The following is a 17398-nucleotide window of genomic DNA, read 5'->3' on the forward strand; positions in this document are numbered from 1 at the left end:
TACCAGCACCTTACTACAAATGCCTAGCAATGTGCCTGGCACAAAGTCCATGCTCAAGAATCATTTGTGTAATGAACAGCAAACAAGGCATAGCTGAGCTTTTAAGGACACAGAAATTCTGCCTAAGTATAGACTTGTAGTCACATCTAGGCTCTGTTACCTACAGACTACATAACACTTTTCATTGTTGCTGCTGGTTTGAGAAGGGGTCTCTCACTATAGTATAGGGTATCCTGGAACTCATAGCAATCCTCCTGCCTCAGTTTCCACCATAACTGGGATGACCCACTGAGCCACCTGCCAAGCCAGGGTAGATATTATTTCCTGGTTTTGATCCCACTGGCTACAATTTGTAGTAATGTCATCTGCTCACCTGGTCCCGGAGCTGGTCAGCCACCCTGCGCTCTTCATCCACCTGAAGAACCACCTCCTTCAGCCGCTTCTCGGCTCTGCGTACCAGCTTGCCAGAGAGGATGCGCTCTCTAAAAAGAAGAAAAGGTGGTGGCCCAGAAAACCCTCTGTGAACACAGCAGTGTGGATGGCTGTTCCATCTTTGGGTCTCTTCTCTCTTCCTACCTTCCAGCTGCCTCCCACTCAGTCAGACACTGGCTGCAAAGCAGCTAATGTTCTTAAAATGTCTTCTGTGATATTGATGGTTTTAAGGCAGGGTCTCATGTAGCCCATGCTGGCTTCAAACTTGCTATGTAGCCAAGGATGACCTTGAACTCCTGATCCTCCTGTCTACGTTTCCCACATCCTGGGATGACAGATATGCACCATCATGCCCAGTTAGTTTATGCAGTGCTGGGGATGAGCCCAGGCCTTTGTGCATGCCAGGCAAGCATTCTACCCACAGAGCCCAGCCCCCAACCTGCCTCTGGAAGCAGAGCAGTTCAAATGCCTTCTATACTGAGGTGCTAATGCCAAACTGGAAATCAGGAATCATAGTCAGACAAGCCTGTCTGATCTGTTTTTCTATACATCACATCAGGATCATGGTCATCTCATCTACAAAGATGGCAGCCAAGCAGCAACAGATGCAAACTGCTTCATTAATTTATTTATATTTGTGTGTGTGTCCATATGCCTATCATGTGCTATGGCAGTCAGAGGACAACTTGAGATTGATTCTCCCAGAACTTGGTGGCAAGTTCACTAAGTCACATTACTGGCCCTTTTTAAAAAGGTGTTGATCTTTTGGTTGACTGTTGAGGGCACAAAGGTTCTGTGTGTGTGTGTGTGTGTGTGTGTGTGTGTGTGTGTGTGTGTGTGTGTGTGTATGTGTGTGTGTGTGTACAGATCTGGTTTCTAGTGAAACCAGAAATGTTAAGCACATAGAAATGCCTTTCCCAAAGGCTGGGGGTGGATTTTGTTAACTTCCTAGAGACCTTCTTGCTATCTGTGGTGTGAGACCTCACCCAAATCGCCCATAGTGATTATTCCAGACCGGAATAATCTATGTTTAGATCCCAGGTAAAGCCATCCTTAGGGGAGATGTCACATGTACTTTATGGCTGACTGATCTTTATGCTATTGGTCAGAGACCACACTAGATCCTAGGCCTTTTAACTATAGAACCTTCCCTCATGGTCACATGTTCTAAGTCACACCTTAAGCTTTATTGTGCACTTGGAGTAGGAATGATTCTTGCCTGGAAACTTTTCCCCAAATTGTACTGTGTTTTAAATATGCTGACAACAAGCCAGCCATCTGGCCTAAGACAAAGTCAATCTGAACCAGGTTCCCACTTTCATCACTTTGCATGGTGTGCTTCCAGATTGACACTGCAGGGACCCACTCCACTCAATGGTTTCTTTTGTTTGATTAGTTTTGTTTGTTTGGTGGGGTTCTTTTGTCTTGTTTTGTTTTATGGGACAGGATCTCACTGTATAGCCTTGGTAAACTTGAAACTCTTTGAGTAGATCAGGCTAGCCTCAAACTCAAATAGATCCACCTGCCTCTGTCTCTGGATGCTGGGGATCAAAGGCTTCTGAAGCCCATCGCCAGCCTGGCTTGACAATTACTTTTGATTAACTTTAGACAACAAAGAATCAATTAAGTGGAGAGAATCTTGATGAGGGAGTGGCTAGATCGGACTGGGCTGTGTCGTGCCTGTGGGGATTGTGTTGACTGTTAAATGATGTGCGAAGACCCAGCATGCAAGTGAGCAGCATTTTCCCTGGGTTTGGGTGAACTGTGTAGAAGAGTAGCTGAGCTGAACTGAACATGCCCAGCTATGGCTGTGACCAGCTGCTTCAGGCCTCTGCCTCCCAAACGTGCCCAAAACAAGGGACTATACCCTACAAGCTGAATTGACCCTTTCTCCCTCAAGCTGATCTTGTCAAGGTGTCTGCCATAGCAACAGAAATAAAATTAGGTGTGTGTGTGTGGGGGCATGTGTTCAGGGGACAGCTTCAGGTACCAGTCCTCATCTTCCCCCTCGTTTGAGGCAGGGTCTCTTAGTTCACTGCCCGGTACACACTGTTAACTGGCCAGCGACCTTCCCAAGATTCTCTTGCCTTTCCCTCCCATCTTGCTGTAGGAATGCTATATCACAGACATGGGCCACCATGTCCAGCCTTTCTGTGGGTGCCGGGTTTGCAAGCTCTAGTGCTCCCACTTCAGGGCAAGTATTTTACCCCATGAGCCATCTCTCTAGACTGGCTTCTTGGCTCTAACTATGAGATACTAAATAAAACTGCAGCCATTTTGTGACCATCGGGGAAATACACAGGCATCGACCCAGAGGCCAGCACCGTTTTATGTAAGAAAATCCTTTTTGTGATGGTTTGATTGGGGTCGGGGATGAGTTCTCCATCCTTCCTGTTCCCACACTCTTGGCATGTGACTGAAGCTGCTCCCATGTGATAACTGCTCGAGCTATCACAAGACTTGTTCTGCTTCTGGCTAAAGTGCCACAGTGCAAGCTCCAAGCCTCTAGAAGCTATTGATAGTGTCCCTTATTCTTCAGACCCCAGCTCTGCCATATAGGCAATCCTGGGTCAGCCTACTGGAGGATGAGCGGCCACATGGAACAGAACCAAGTTAGTCTAGTCATCCTGGGCAAGGCCTTACATGTACATGAGCCCAAGGAAGCAAAATCATGTAGCCAAACCTCCTGTCAAGAAAGATACACCAAGGGGTTGGGGATTTAGCTCAGTGGTAGAGCACTTGCCTAGCAAGCGCAAGGCCCTGGGTTCGGTCCCCAGCTCCGAAAAAAAAAGAAAAGAAAAAAAAAAAAAGAAAAAAAAAAGATACACCAGACAGGTCAACCAAGTATCTACAAGCTGGGGACCAATTCAGAGCAATAAACTTCTTGTAAAGTCAGTAAGTTTTCAGGTATTTTGTTACACAGAAGTAGCTAGCTGCAATCCTGTTGCACAAACGCTACTCTCCACAGACTGGAATTACTTCTGTGCCAAAGCATCTTCCCTCCTCACCTGCTCTCCTGCTCCAGCTGCTCCTCTGCCTGGGCCAGTTTAGACTCAAGAGCGGCGATCAGCATTTTCTGCCTGGCTCTGGCTCCAGCATCCTCTTCACCCAGGCGGGCCCGCAGTTCCTGGATCTGCCGCTCCAGCTGCTGCCTTCCACTCTCAGCCTTGGCTGAGAAACTGCGTTCAGCAGACAGCTCTGTGGTGAGGGTCTCTACCTGCATCGGGAAAGGAGATGGGACATTGTGAGGAAGCTGGTGGCAACACCAGGAACCTCCTGGGACGAGCTGAGCTCATGGCTGTTAAATGCAGAGCACGGAGGCTGGTGGTACAGAGGACTCAACAATAGCACTGGAACGAGCCCAGGAGAAACAATCCTCACCAGACCGCACCCTTTACTTTTTAATGAACAAAAATGTTTTAAATTTACTCAAAATTATTTCAGTCTCTCTAAATTTAGTCTTAACATTTTTATTTGAGATAGGGTCCCGTGTTACTCAGGTTGACCTAAAACTCACAATATAACTGAAGATGACCTAGAACTGATCTTCGGCCTCCACTTCCCCAAATGCTGGGATGACAGGCATACACCGGCACAGTCAGGTTCTGCTTTGCTATTTTAGTGAGTTCCAGGGATGGTCACAAACTTGTTTAAATGCCCTAAATGTGTGGCTGTGAAGTGGACTATTTCAGGCCCTTCACACTCTCCTCTGCACCAGGGTCACCTGCGGAGCCCAGGAGAAGGAGCCAGGCTCCGGCCCCTCCCGCCAGAGAGGCTGAGCCCTAGCTAGCAAAGACAGCAGAGACCTGTGGGGGATCATCTGAGGAATGAGGCCTCCATTCATAGCAGCTGGTGATGTGTAGACTTGGCCCTGGCCCTAATAATAGCACCTTGACACCCTCAGCTTGCTCAGAAATCACAGGGCAGCGGAAGACACTTCAGCCCAGGCTGATTAAAGATTTTCACATCTCGCCTCCCAGGGTACATTCGTGAGCACAGCAGCCCTCCTTTATAGCCTTTAACATTTTAATTGTAAATGAAAATGGTGACGGGGGTGGGGTGGGAGGGGCTGGCAAGGACTCAGTTGGTAGAGGGCTTGCCTAGTATACAAAGAGCTCCTGGTCACCAGGGGGACAAGGAGTACAAGGTCTTCGTCCTCAGGCTACACAAAGAATCCTTGACTACGGAAGACCCTGCCTTAAACACTGGGGGAAAAAATGTCACATAACACTAAAGGAACTTGGGCTTGGTCTGTTTTCCAAGTACAAGGAAGTCTATGGCAGGAGGATTGCTGTGACTTCAAGGCCAGTTTGAAGTTATTGATAGGAGGTTGACAGGGGCTGGGGATTTAGCTCAGTGGTAGAGCGCTTGCCTAGGAAGCGCAAGGCCCTGGGTTCAGTCCCCAGCTCCAAAAAAAAAAAAAAAAAAAACCAAAACAAAAGATAGGAAGGAGGTTGACAATCAAAACACTATACTTCCACCCACAGTAATGAGTGAGGTTTTCTCTCATGGCTGGTCTTTCGATGATAGACGAGGTTTCCTTTTATTAACGTGTGAAGCCATCCATTCATTCAGACGTCAGTGTTTGCTTTTGGTAGCCCTGGCTGGTCTCGAACTTGTGACAATTCCCCTGACTATGGAAAGTTCTGAGATTACAGCTGTGAGCTGCCACGCTTAATAGTCCCCTTAATTACTGTTTCAAGTCTGTTGGAGAGACCTCAGAATTGCTGATGAATCAATGGGTCAAGCCTTCCTGACTATGAACTTCAAAACCCACATCAAAGGCCCTCCTATCAAATGAATGAGAGCCCCTGGAGACTAGGGTGGGGGAGGAGTGCGTCTGGCTGGCCCGGGTTGCTGCAGGGCCCACCTGTAGCACCAGCTTTCGGTAGTGGTCCTTGAGCAGCTCCGAGTTATTCTGCTCTTCCTCCAGCTCCTCTTCCAACTGGCCCAGTCGCCCCTCCAGCTGCCGTTTCTCCTCCAGGGTGGCTGCCCTAGAGGGTAAGATGTGGCTTCAGAGGATAGGCCTGAGAGAGGAGCATGCCCCGCCCATGGCCTACAGCCCACCGTCCCAGGACACTCACTTGCTAAGGTTGCCACTGGCCACCTCCTCTGCCATCTCATCTCTGTCCTGCTGTGCCTGCCTCCGGGCTCGGTCTGAGGCAGCCAGTTCCTATGTGGACGGTCAAGAACAAAGGGGTAAGGGGTCAAGACACTGGTATTAACCTTTCTCTGTCCTTTGGCCTTTTCCTGCTGTGAGCCTGTGAGTCTCACCTTGGAAGGATTTTTCTTAGCACTGGCCACCAATGGTCCTTCTCCACATCTCTCATCACTGGGCCTCCTCCTACCCCCATGCTATTCACATGTCCTCCCTCCTACCCGACTGTGCCTTCTCTTCTGTGTCGCCTTGGACCCCGGACTTTTTCTTCACTTCAGCCTCCTGCTCCTGACTTCTTGGCTCCTGTCTGTCTTCCTCGTCTTTCTAGGACTACCCCTAGCAGTTCCTGCTCTGACTCCCAATAGCCCCCAGGACAAGATTCCCAACTCCGGAAGGCAGGAGACACAGGGAGCCACGCCTACTTCCAAAGTGTCCCCTCCCAAGACCTCCCGAAAAGCCCCGCCCATCCTCCAGGTACTCCAGTTAAGCCACACCCACTCTGGGGCCTCCCGCTGGGCCCTGCTCACATCTTACCTCCTGCAGCCGCAGCACCTCAGCTTCCAACCCCTTGAGCCTCTTCTCACTTTCCCTGCTCAGGGTAAACATCTCCTCGCGGGAGCTACGCGTCTCCTCCACCTCCCGCCACAGCTCCTTCATCTGGGCCTGGGTAGGTGAGGGCTTTGTCAAACTGTGACCAGAAACCCCACCCTTGAGGGAGCTGATTACCTGCTCAAGGCCAGGGCAAGCAGGGCCAGCACAGAGACCATTGTCTGCCCCAAAGCCTAGGCGTGCTGTGTGTGTGCCCTTGGGCCAATTCCACTCCTTCTCTAAGCCTTAGTTAACCTCTTAAAGTGAGCCACGACAGAATATTTAGCCTGTGGCTATGTGATCACTGCCTGGGAGTGTGAGGAGAGCCCAAGGCAAACTTTTTCTCCACCCAAGGGGAGTCCAGCACTGCTATAAGGAACCAGTGATAAAGAAGGTGGGCTACAGTGGTAAAAGTTATTATTATTATTACATGTCTGACGAAGGGGTTAAGCAAGGAATCTTTTTTCTGGATGTACAAACTGGCCCTTTTGACTGCTGCCCCATAGTAATATACCACAGGTACCTGTCGGTTTAAATGCCCTAGTATTGGCTGGGGGTGTGGTTCAATGATAGAGCCCTTGCCTAGAATCCCTCCCCCTGCCCGGCGAAGAGCAGGGGCGTGGCTCGTTGGTAAAGCCCCTGATTAGAATGCCCCAGAGAGCATTATTCACGGCGCTAGGTTCCATCATTAAATTTAACACCTAATTAAATGATGAGCTTAGATTTCAAAGCCTAGCATCTGAAATGAAGGAAATGCAAAATAAAAAAGAATGAACACACATCAGAAGCCAGCTTTTTCCGAGGCCACTAGCTAATCCGGCTCCTGCTGCCCGTGAAGGTGGTGGGACCAGACCTCCGACCCTGGATCCCTGGCTCCTCCCACCCTCGAGGTCCCCCTCACCTGCATCTTCTTCAGCTGCTTCACTGCCTCTTCCTTGCCCTGCCCAGCAGCAGATGTCTGTGCCTTCAACTCCTCCAGTTCCAACTCCAGCTTCTTGCGGGCAGCCATGGCCAGTGCCCTCTGCTTCCGTTCCTCATCGCGCTCTACCTCTGCGTCTCTCAGCTGGGGGCAGGGTCAGAGAGGTTAGAGATCATGGCAACCAGATTCCTCCTCTGTGACTCATCCTACCTAGGCCTTTTTGGTCCCTCCTGCCCTGTTTTATATCTATTTCCTTTATAAGATTCAAAAGCTCCCCTCCCTCCCCAAGGTAGTAAGCACCGGCTGAGGGAGAGGAGGCTCTTTTAGTGGGTTTGCACCACGTGCCTGGAGTCACACTTGCACCACGTGCCTGGAGTCACTCTCGCTGCTCTAAGCAAGCCCCAGTCAACTCAGTGGTTTACCAAGCTGGGCTGGAATCCTTTCTATGGCCACTCCATGTCCTTTCTATCAAAGGTAACATTCTATTTAAACTTCCAAAGGAAAAGTCAGCCACTTAGGCTGACAGTGAGGGGCAGGACGTGGGTGTGTCCTTGAGGCTGCACACTATGCTTGGTAAATGGTGTGTGTGCTAGGGAATGTTGACACACCCGCCGTGGCACGGGTGTGTCCCTGCCTCCTGGCAGAGCAGGAGGATGGCTCTCTGTGTAGGGGTGGACAGCAAGTGGACCCTGGTGAAAACGCTAACAGAGGGGAACTCCCTTCCCATGTGCTGTCACCAGGGTGGCGCAGGCACACTGTAGCCTCTTGCCAGACAGTACCTGCTTGGCCAGCTGCCTCCGCCTCTCCTCGCCAGCATCATCACGGCCCTGCAGGTCGCGTTCATGTTGAGCCTTCAGGGCCTGCACAGTCACCTCCAGGCGCAGTTTGGCATCCTCCGCGGCAGTCAGCTCATCCTCCAGTTCTGTCACCTGTGTCCGCAGGTCACTGGCTGCCTGTTCAGCCACCCTGCGGGCTCGCTCGAGCTCGTGCACCTGGTGGAGAGGGGGAGCCAGTGTGAGGCCTGGGCCAGGATTAAGATGGTGTCCTGAGTAGAGGGGAGGCCATGATGGAGACCAGAGTAGTAGCTGGTAGAGAAGCCTAAGTGAGTTAATTCTCTCATTCACACTATTTACTGAACACCAACCAGGCATCATCTTAAATGATCCGAGGACATTTTATGAAAGCCTATATGTGATGATTGGTTTTAGTTGTTTTTGTTTTAGGGTTTCAAGACAGGGCTTCTCTGCCTGTCCTGCCTGTCCTGGAACTCACTCTGTAGACAAGGCTGGCTTCGAACTTAAAGATCTGCCTTGCTTAGGTTCTAAAATGGTTCTCTCTCTCTCTCTCTCTCTCTCTCTCTCTCTCTCTCTCACACACACACACACACACACACACACACACACACACACACACACACGTTCGCCACAGTGTACATGAAAAGGTTAGAGGATAACTTGCAGGAATCAGTTCTCTCCCTCCACCACGTGGGTCACATAGCTCAAGGCTAGCCTGGTCTACAGAGTCCAGGGCTGCCAGGGTTACACAGAGAAACCCTGCCTCAAAATACAAACTAAGGTCAGCGGCCTTGGTGGCAAGCACCTTTCTCCTCTGGGCCATCTTGCTGACCCAGCGTCCTTGCATTTTATTTTACTATTCACAATGCCTTGAAACTTCTGGCGCAGAGACTAGGCTGTGTGGTAATGAACTCAACCACTGTCAACTTAGTCATCTGAGAGAAGAGCCCTGATTGAGGAATTGTCCAGTCTGTGGGCATCTGAGGGAGGGGGACTGTTTTGCTTATTAATTGATACAAGAGAGCCCAGCCCACTGTGGGCAGCAGCATTCCTAGTTAGGTGGGCTAGGCTATGTAAGGAAGTTAGCTGAACTGGGCAGTGGTGATGCATACTTTAATCCACGTGGATCTCTGTGTTCAAGGCTAGCCTGGTCTACAGAGTCCAGAACTGCCAGGATTACACAGAGAAACCCTGCCTCAAAATACAAAAAAGAAAGAAATAGAAAAGAAAGAAAAGAAAGCTAGCGGAGTGTGAGGGGGTCAGCATGCAGGGTTCCTCCATGTTCTGTTCAGCTTCTTGTCTTGATGTTTCGTCATCGAAATGGAAAGGCCATGAGAACATGCTTAAAAATCTATGACAGCAAGAAGTCCTCTTCCTTCTCCAGAGGCTCTTTCCCCTCAGGAACCCCATTGTGCTGTAGGTGGAGGGTCTCTGTTAATGCTCACCACCTCAGGGCCCCATTGTGACTGCCTGTAGCTGTGAGTCTATAATTCTCCCTAACGGTGCTCATGTGAGGTGTATCTTTGACTCAATCTTATTTCTACAAAGATGCTTTTAAAAAAATACGTTACTGGAGCCGGAGAGATGGTTCAGTGGGTAAGAGCACTGACTACTCTTCCAGAGAACCCAGGTTCAATTCCCAGCACCCACATGGCACTCACACTGTCTGTAACTCCAACTCCAGAGGATCTGACACCCTCACACTGTCAAGTCGGCAGAACACCAATAATGCATGTAAAAACAAATGTGTCTTTTTTTTTTTTTTTTTTTTTTGGTTCTTTTTTTCGGAGCTGGGGACCAAACCCAGGGCCTTGTGCTTCCTAGGCAAGCGCTCTACCACTGAGCTAAATCCCCAACCCCCAAATGTGTCTTTTTAAAGAATATAAAAAAGACACATTGCCATTGACTTTTAAAAATAAATAATAAATTATTTTAAATTATGTGCCTCCATGTTTGTGTATGGGTATGTGCATGTGTACATTCGGTACCCACAGAGGCCAGAAGGGGGCAGCAGATCCTTTGGAGCTGAGGGTTGTGAACCGCTGATGTAAGTGCTGGGAACTAAACCCAGGGCTTCTACCAGAGGTCACAGCCAGTGCTCATGACCACTGAGCCACCTTGTCAGTTCCTCCCAGTTGTCATGAACGCACTCTCCACCTCCATTCTTACATCAATTGGGGGCTTCCATATCTTCCAGGGAGGTTCTTATCAAAACCCCAAGAACCAGACACAACCTGTGGGAGACTCTGCTTAGCTGTCACCTCCTGGAGAAGCTGCCTTTGCCCTTCAGCCCTGCAACTCTAGCTGCTGCCAGCTGCTCCCATGATGGTCTCCCAGGCTCCAACATGCAGAGCACAGGGCTCATGTCCACCTATTTATTCCCTATCCCAGTGACCCACACTGAGACAGGTCAGCCAGGCCTAGAGGTGCAGGCCTGGGCACACGCAGAAGCTTGCATTTAATAGCGTCCCTACTGCGTATATGTGAGTGGCAATCTCGTTCTGTGTGTGACATATGTCTGGCAAGGTATGGTGGCACATACTTCAACACACAGAAGGCTGAGGCAGGAGGATTGCCAGGAGTCCTAAATCAACTTGAGATAAAAAAATAACAATGATGATGATGATGATGATGATGATGATCATGCTAATAATAGAAAAGCTGAGTGTTTCGGTGCGTGCCTTTAATCTTAGCAATTGGGAGGATCTCTTGAGTTCAAGGCTGACCCTACACAGCAAATTTTAGGACTGCTGGGGCTACATAGAAAAACCCTGTCTGGGGACTAGAGAGATGGCTCAAAGGTTAAGAGCACTGACTGTTCTTCCAGAGGTCCTGAGTTCAATTCCCAGCAACCACATGGTACCTCACAACCATTTGTAATGGGATCCGATGCCCTCTTCTGGTGTGCCATAAAATAAATAAATAAAATAAATTTCTTTTTTAAAAAAAGAAAGAGGGGTTGGGGATTTAGCTCAGTGGTAGAATGCTTGCCTAGGAAGCGCAAGGCCCTGGGTTCGGTCCCCAGCTCCAAAAAAAAGAACCAAAAAAAAAAAAAAAGAAAGAAAGAAAGAAAGAAAGAAAGAAAGAAAGAAAGAAAAATCCTGTAGGAGTGGTGGGGGAGGGGAAGCAAACAAATGAAAAAAGTTAAACAAAACTGTGTATGTGTGATGGAGTGAAATGACAATTTTTGAGTTTTGGCTTTTTTAGAAAGCACAGGGATATTACAAGAATACGTTTTTGTTCTAATCCCAGATGTGGGGATATGTGGCTACTTCAGACTGTCCACAGCAGCTGACTATGATTTGCCCCGTGCTCTGGCAGAGGTGTGATTTTGCCAGCAGGAGACAGTTCCTTACGATTGTGTGACATTTGGAATTCCGGGGGCTCTTCAGAGGGTCTATAAATGAGAGGGTCCCTGAGAGGCCGGGTGGGTTGTTAGTCATGGTTTGTTAAGCAGTCATGCACAAAGAAGAAGTAGATATCCTGATGGCGAAGATCACACTCGCCCCAAGGATCTCGATGCCCCTAATCAGCAGGGGTAGACTAATGATAGTCACCCCTTTCCCTCTATCTTTTTCTCTCTCCTGTTTAGTGTTAGGGGGAAGGGTAGAGAAGGGTGGAAAAAGAAGAACCCACCAAGTAACCAAAGTCCAGCTACAGTGGAGGAATTTGTTCACACCCTGCGAGTGTCTGCAGAACGCCCATCTGTCCTTTGGTGAGCAGATGACTGCATATCTGCTGTGTGAGCTTCCGTCCCCACTGTGCCCACAACCTGCTTACATTCTTGCCAACATCATCCTTGCTGCTTAGCAGTGCCTCCAGCTCAGCCCGCAGAGCACGGTTCTGCCTCTCCAGCTCCTCCCGTGCCTCCTGCTCCTCTTCCAGGGCCCGTGTCAGCGACAGGGCCCGGGCCTCTCGCTCCCGGCCTTCAGCCTCTACCCGTTCACGATCTTCCACAGCCCGTAGCACTGCAGCCTTCTCCTCTGCCAGGAGCTGCAGAGAAAAATGCAGGGGGAGATGGGTTGACTGGAAGGAGGGTGGGGAAGGGAGGTGGAGAGGGAGGAAAGAGAATACTTGAGAGAGACAGAGTTAGAAATAAAGAGGGACACACACACAAAGAGACACAAGAAATAGACAGGGGGAGAGACAGCTAGCCAGCCTCCTCTGCTGGCTACCAAGGCTGGAACTACAGATGGCCACCACACCCACCCAGCGTTTACATGGACGTTGGAGAGGCTGAACTGCACCTTCACTTTAACCAGGGTGGGCCACCTCATCGGCCCTCTGAAAATCTTTTAATCAGCCAGAAAGACACGTGACCTTCGCTACAGACACTGGGGACTGGAAACTCCCATCTGTAATTGATGGGCTTTTTGGGCATGGAAACCTAGGCAAGAATGGTTGAAAAGGGCTCTGTCTGACTTCTGGTTATGCCGCCACTTGCTGCCACCACGATCTTCTGACTCACAGAGCTGTCAGCAATAGCACTAATGGCTGAGAACCAAACCCTCCAAACCCATGAGCCAAAATAATGCTTTTTCCTCGCCAGTCGCCTCTAGTGCTTGCAGCAGTAACAGAATGCTGACAGGCATGCGAACCTCTGGCATCTGCAATGATTATTTTAATCCTCAAGGATGCGGTACGCTTGATAAGATTCCCACTTTCTAGATGGATAGACTGAGGCTGAAATGGGAGCAGCAACACACAGGACAACTGAGGCAGGGTGTAAGAACCCTCAGGGGCACAAGACAGGATGTTCTGTACACCTTTATTTAAACTGGGGCACTCAAGCAATGGGGTGACAGGCACAAGCTGGACACTCGCAGTGGCCTGCTTTATAGACTATTTTGTGGCAGAGTCAGCCCCTACCTGGCTGTGACACAACTCCTATGCCTACTTCAAAACTTATCTCAAATGTTCCCTCTGCTAGCAAAATTTTCCCGATATTCAAATGGGCTTCTGGTTCCTCAGGGTGGCATTCACCTGGTCAAACTTTCGCTGCTTCTTCTCCAGTGTGCTCAGGAGCTGTTTCTGCTGCCCCAGGTCCACAGTGGCGTCGTCCAGCTCCTGCTGCAGCCGCCGCCGGGCTCGCTCCAGTCTTTCTACAGCCTCAGTCTTTTCTGCCAGGCGCTGGGCCAGGGTCTCTGCCTCCCGGGCTGCACGGCGCCGAGCCTCCTCCCCAGCCTCCAGCACGGCAGCCTCTTCTTCCTGGCGTCGCCGCCATTCAGAGAGCTGCAGGGAGGAGAAAGGTGATGGTGGTGAGTGACTGTGGTGTGGGCTTCTGGCACCCCATGTCCTGGATGCAAACTGAGGCCTAAAGACAGGAAGGAGCTGACCACTGGGCCCTCCTGCCTCAAAGCAGTTGAGACCCTGAGAACTATCAGCCTAGCTCTTCCAGGGTACTGGCACCCTCAGCATGACCAAGCACTCAGTCTAAATGGGATTTGCCGTTGGGTCCCCCAGACCAAGGCAAAGTGACAAAGGCTGAGGAAGAAAAAAAAGAAGAAGAGGAAAAGAAGAGGAAAAAGAGGAGGAGGGACAGGAGGAGATAGTCTGGGAAATACATAGGGTGGGGAAGGGTCTCCATTGGAGATGGGTTTTGAAGTACACGTAGGAGCCTGCCTGTGGAAGGCTCACTCATTCATTCTGCTGGCGTTTCTTAAGACTTCCCATACATATCAGGGTCAGTTAATAGATGGGATACATAATCTGGTGAGGAGACACATGGGTAGAACAGTCACAGCCCAAGGTGGCCAAAATTTAGCCAGAGTAAAACGGAGGGTGGATGGGACAAGTAACCGACTAAGAGGAAGGGAAGATCGTAAGCCTGAAAGAGCCAAGGTCTGCAGACATTACTGGATAATACAGCCAGAGGCTCTGTCCAGGGTACTGGGGAGCCATAGCAGGCTGTGAGGCAGGGTGGGGGAGTCCTTGTGCTACCTAGGGAGAGCGGAGGAGGTTCAGCAGGGCAGGGTTCATCACCCACACTGTGCACTGTGGAGTAGGGATGTCAGGGGCAGGCTTGGCAGTGGGGACATAGCCAGGGAGGCATGGGGGCCGTGGTCCCTGGACGGGATTTACTGCCCACCTGGGCCTGTGTGGTCTGCAGCTCTCGGCCAGCCCGTTCCCTGGCAACCACCTCCTCTTCCATCTGCTCCCGAAGCCCGGCTGCCTCGGCCTCCAGGGCACGCACACGGGACCCCAAAGCCAGCTTTGCCCTGGTCTCCTCCTGCAGCAGTTCCTGTGGGAGGAAGGGATGAGGGGGTCAGGTGGAGTCAGTGGCAGAGTAGAGGATGGGGGTGGGAGAGACGAGCAGGGTCACCTGGGTGTCGTGCAGCTGGGACTCTGCACTGCTCAGCTCCTTGCTCAGCCTGATGGCCTTGGACTCAGCCTCACTTAGGGCTGTGGACACGCTCTCAAGTTCCACCTGCGAAAAGGAGAAAATGCAGCTGGCCAGGGTAGTTCAACATGGTGGGCCTTATCCACACCTCTGCCCCAAATCCTAGCTGTAAGCATGGTGGGAAGCCAGTGCCATGGCCAGGGTCTAACACAGTATTAACACAGAGGCCAAGTATTAGGTGTTCCTAGAGGAGAGGAATTTCTGGCCCCTGTGCTTATAGGGAAATTGCTGTGCTCAAGCCTGATCCAAAGAGGGAACCACAGCCAAATGAGGGAATACTATTCAGCAATGAAAAAGGATGAGGGATTTGGGTGTGGTGGCTCAAGACTTTAATCCCAGAATTTGGGGGGAGCCAGAGGCAAGGGGATCTCTGTGAGTTCAAGACTAGCCCGGTCTACAGAGTGAGCTCCAGCACAGCCAGCGCTACGCCGCATAGTAACCCTGTTTCAAAAGTGGAAAATATTTGAACCAAGCTAGACTGGGGTGGAGTCTTTTCTTTTTTCTGTCCTTGCTGCTCTATTTAGAGTGAAACTGTTCAGTCCTCCCAGGATTAGTTACATGGCACCCCTTGCCCCTGCCCACCTGGGCTCTCTGTAGCTTCTCAGCAGCCTCAGCCCGAGCCCTCTCGGAATCGCTGGATCGGCCCTGGACCTCCTGTAGCTGGGACTCCAGGCGTCGCCTCTTCTGCTCACCCTCCTGTCTTGAGGTCTGCAGGCTGCTCAGCTCCGTCTTAAGTTCAGACACCTCAGCCTCCAGGGAGAGCCGGGTCTTCTCCCACACACTTTTGCCCTGCATGGAGTGGGTGGAGCTGTTGAGGCTCTAACTCAGAGCCTCCGCACGCTCACCACCATTGCTCACCCCTCATCCCCTTGAGTTTTCATTCAATAGTCTCTTTTCAATTCACACTTATTAAAGGCTATCTCCCGGAGAGTGGCCGGCTGCCACCTACTCACCCTCCGTGCTTGCTCCAACTGCTCTGTCAGCTCCACCAGGGCCTGGCTATGCCTCTGTCTCAGCTCCTGCATGGCCACCTCGTGAGTCCGGGCCTCCTCTTCCAAAGTCTTTTTCAGCTCTGTCACCTCCTGCTCCCTCTTGGACCTTTGATGTGGGCAGAAGAGAGGGGACAGGAATGTAGAGCAAAGGACTGTGGGATGTGAAGAGAACCAGACATGGTCTCCTCCTCCATTTCCTCCAAGGATGGGCCTGTAGTTTGTGCTCCCCAACAGCTCATGAGTCCCAACACCTCAGTGCTCAGCTGGAGGCGCTGTTTGGCAAGATGGACAAGGGGTTCAGCTGACACAGGGAGGCTGAGGGTTATAGTCAGCCTGGATTCCTGCCAGAGTGCATCTGCTGTTCTGTCAGGATGGCAGCCAGCCCTACCACAAGCTCCTCCACCACAGACAGGAAACACTCCTGCCAGCATGGAAGCCACTTCCCTGCCATGAAATCATGAGCTAAAACAGACCTGCCCTCTCAAGTCACCTCTTGTCAGGTTATATAACAAATACATTTCCCAAGGTATCTGGGTGGTGATACAAAAGGGTGTGTGTTGTAAAGTGTCACCTCCTATTTATTCCTCAAACCCTACTCAAAGGGCCATTCCTCAGCAATGTCCTTCCAGAGTATCTCCCACAGACGTGGCTTAAATCTCTTGTATTACTTAAATGTATGTGTATGGGTATGTACATGTGACTGCAGTGCCCAAGGAGGCCAGAAGGGGTGTCATATCTCCTGAAGCTGGAGCCACAGGAAGTTGTAAACCACCATGTGGGTGCTGAGAACTGAACTCAAATCTTCTGTAAAAGAAGCCAGTGTTCTTAACCACTGAGCCATCTCTCCAGTCCCTAGATTCACTTAAGAGTTGGCATTGGTGGGGTTGGGGATTTAGCTCAGTGGTAGAGCACTTGCCTAGCAAGTGCAAGGCCCTGGGTTCGGTCCCCAGCTCCAAAAAAGAAAAAAAGAAAAGAAAAAAAAAAGAGTTGGCATTGGGACTGGAGAGATGACTCCATGGTTAAGAGCCCCGACTAGTCTTCCAAAGGTCCCCGAGTTCAGTTCCCAGCAGTCATATGATGGCTCACAACCATCAGTAATGGGATCTGATGTCTTCTGGGGTATGTGAAGACAGCTGCAGTGTGCTCACATAAATAAAATGAGTACGTCTCTTTATTAAAAAGAGAGGGTTAGCCACCTTTAATCCCAACACTTGGGAGGCAGAGGCAGGCAGATCTCTGTGACTTTGAGGCCAGCTGGGTCTACAGAGCAAATTTCAGGACACCCAGGGCTGTTGCGCAAAGAAACTATGTCTCAAGAAGCCCAAATCAAACAAACAAACAAACAAACAAACAAAGAAAAGTTCTCTAAGAATGGGGTAGCCTGAGGACAAGGCTCAGGTCTGACTCTTCAATCCACATCTTCAGAGCTGGTACCTGTGTGCGTGTGTGTGCGTGTGTGTGCGTGTGTGTGCGTGTGTGTGCGTGTGTGTGCGTGTGTGTGCGTGTGTGTGCGTGTGTGTGCGTGTGTGTGCACGCGCGCGTGTGTGGCCTCTGTCCAGATGTGCCACACCCTCCCTGTCCCATCCACTATTCTCCTATGCCCACCCACCACATCTTCTTACCGCAGCTCCTGCTGGGCGTTGGTGGAATCCAGCGTGTCCTCTAGCTCCCCGCGGAGCGCCTCCAACTCCTCGCCCAGGTCCCGGCGCTGCTTCTCCGCCTTGGCCCTGGCTACCCGCTCAGCTTCCAGGTCCTCCTGGGCCTCAGCAAGGCCAGCCTGTGCCTCTCGCAGAGACTTGAGCAGCTGAGCACGGGCACCACCCTCCTCCTCTGCCCTGGGGGTTGTGACAAGGACCAAGAAGGGGGTTGGTACTCAGGCAGAGCGGAGGGTGATGTTTGGGGGCTGGAGAGATCAGATGTGGGTTCAAGTCCTAGCTCTGTCTCTGGCCATGTGACTCCTATTCCCAAATCCTTTCTATTCATATTCCTGGGTGTGCAGCAGAACCCACAGTTCCCCCAGGTGGCACTGGGCTCCTGCCCTGTGCCCAGCGCCTTTGTGGGTCTTTGGGGAGTGGTTGCTGCTGTTTTCCAGGACGGGATCTTTCTAAGTTGCTC

At 50.9% G+C, this 17398-nt stretch overlaps 1 protein-coding gene across 4 annotated transcripts in view; it reads right to left on the bottom strand.

The window, feature by feature from the left end:
* Positions 1–17398, bottom strand: part of Myh14 (myosin heavy chain 14) — a 62592-nt gene that overhangs the window by 2237 nt on the left and 42957 nt on the right. For all 4 annotated transcript variants that reach the window (XM_006229057.5, XM_006229056.5, XM_063261923.1 and 1 more), the window contains 14 exons: positions 16906–17118; positions 15245–15389; positions 14874–15080; positions 14214–14318; positions 13980–14132; positions 12875–13123; positions 11672–11884; positions 7877–8089; positions 7080–7241; positions 6125–6253; positions 5517–5605; positions 5303–5426; positions 3441–3649; positions 374–482 (listed from right to left, as the gene is read on the bottom strand). In XM_006229057.5, coding sequence (XP_006229119.1) covers positions 374–482; positions 3441–3649; positions 5303–5426; positions 5517–5605; positions 6125–6253; positions 7080–7241; positions 7877–8089; positions 11672–11884; positions 12875–13123; positions 13980–14132; positions 14214–14318; positions 14874–15080; positions 15245–15389; positions 16906–17118 — 2320 coding nt within the window. The remainder of the gene's footprint in view (positions 1–373; positions 483–3440; positions 3650–5302; positions 5427–5516; positions 5606–6124; positions 6254–7079; positions 7242–7876; positions 8090–11671; positions 11885–12874; positions 13124–13979; positions 14133–14213; positions 14319–14873; positions 15081–15244; positions 15390–16905; positions 17119–17398) is intronic.

The sequence above is a fragment of the Rattus norvegicus genome, chromosome 1, assembly GCF_036323735.1.
Source record: "Rattus norvegicus strain BN/NHsdMcwi chromosome 1, GRCr8, whole genome shotgun sequence".
In the NCBI taxonomy this organism is placed as follows: domain Eukaryota; kingdom Metazoa; phylum Chordata; class Mammalia; order Rodentia; family Muridae; genus Rattus; species Rattus norvegicus.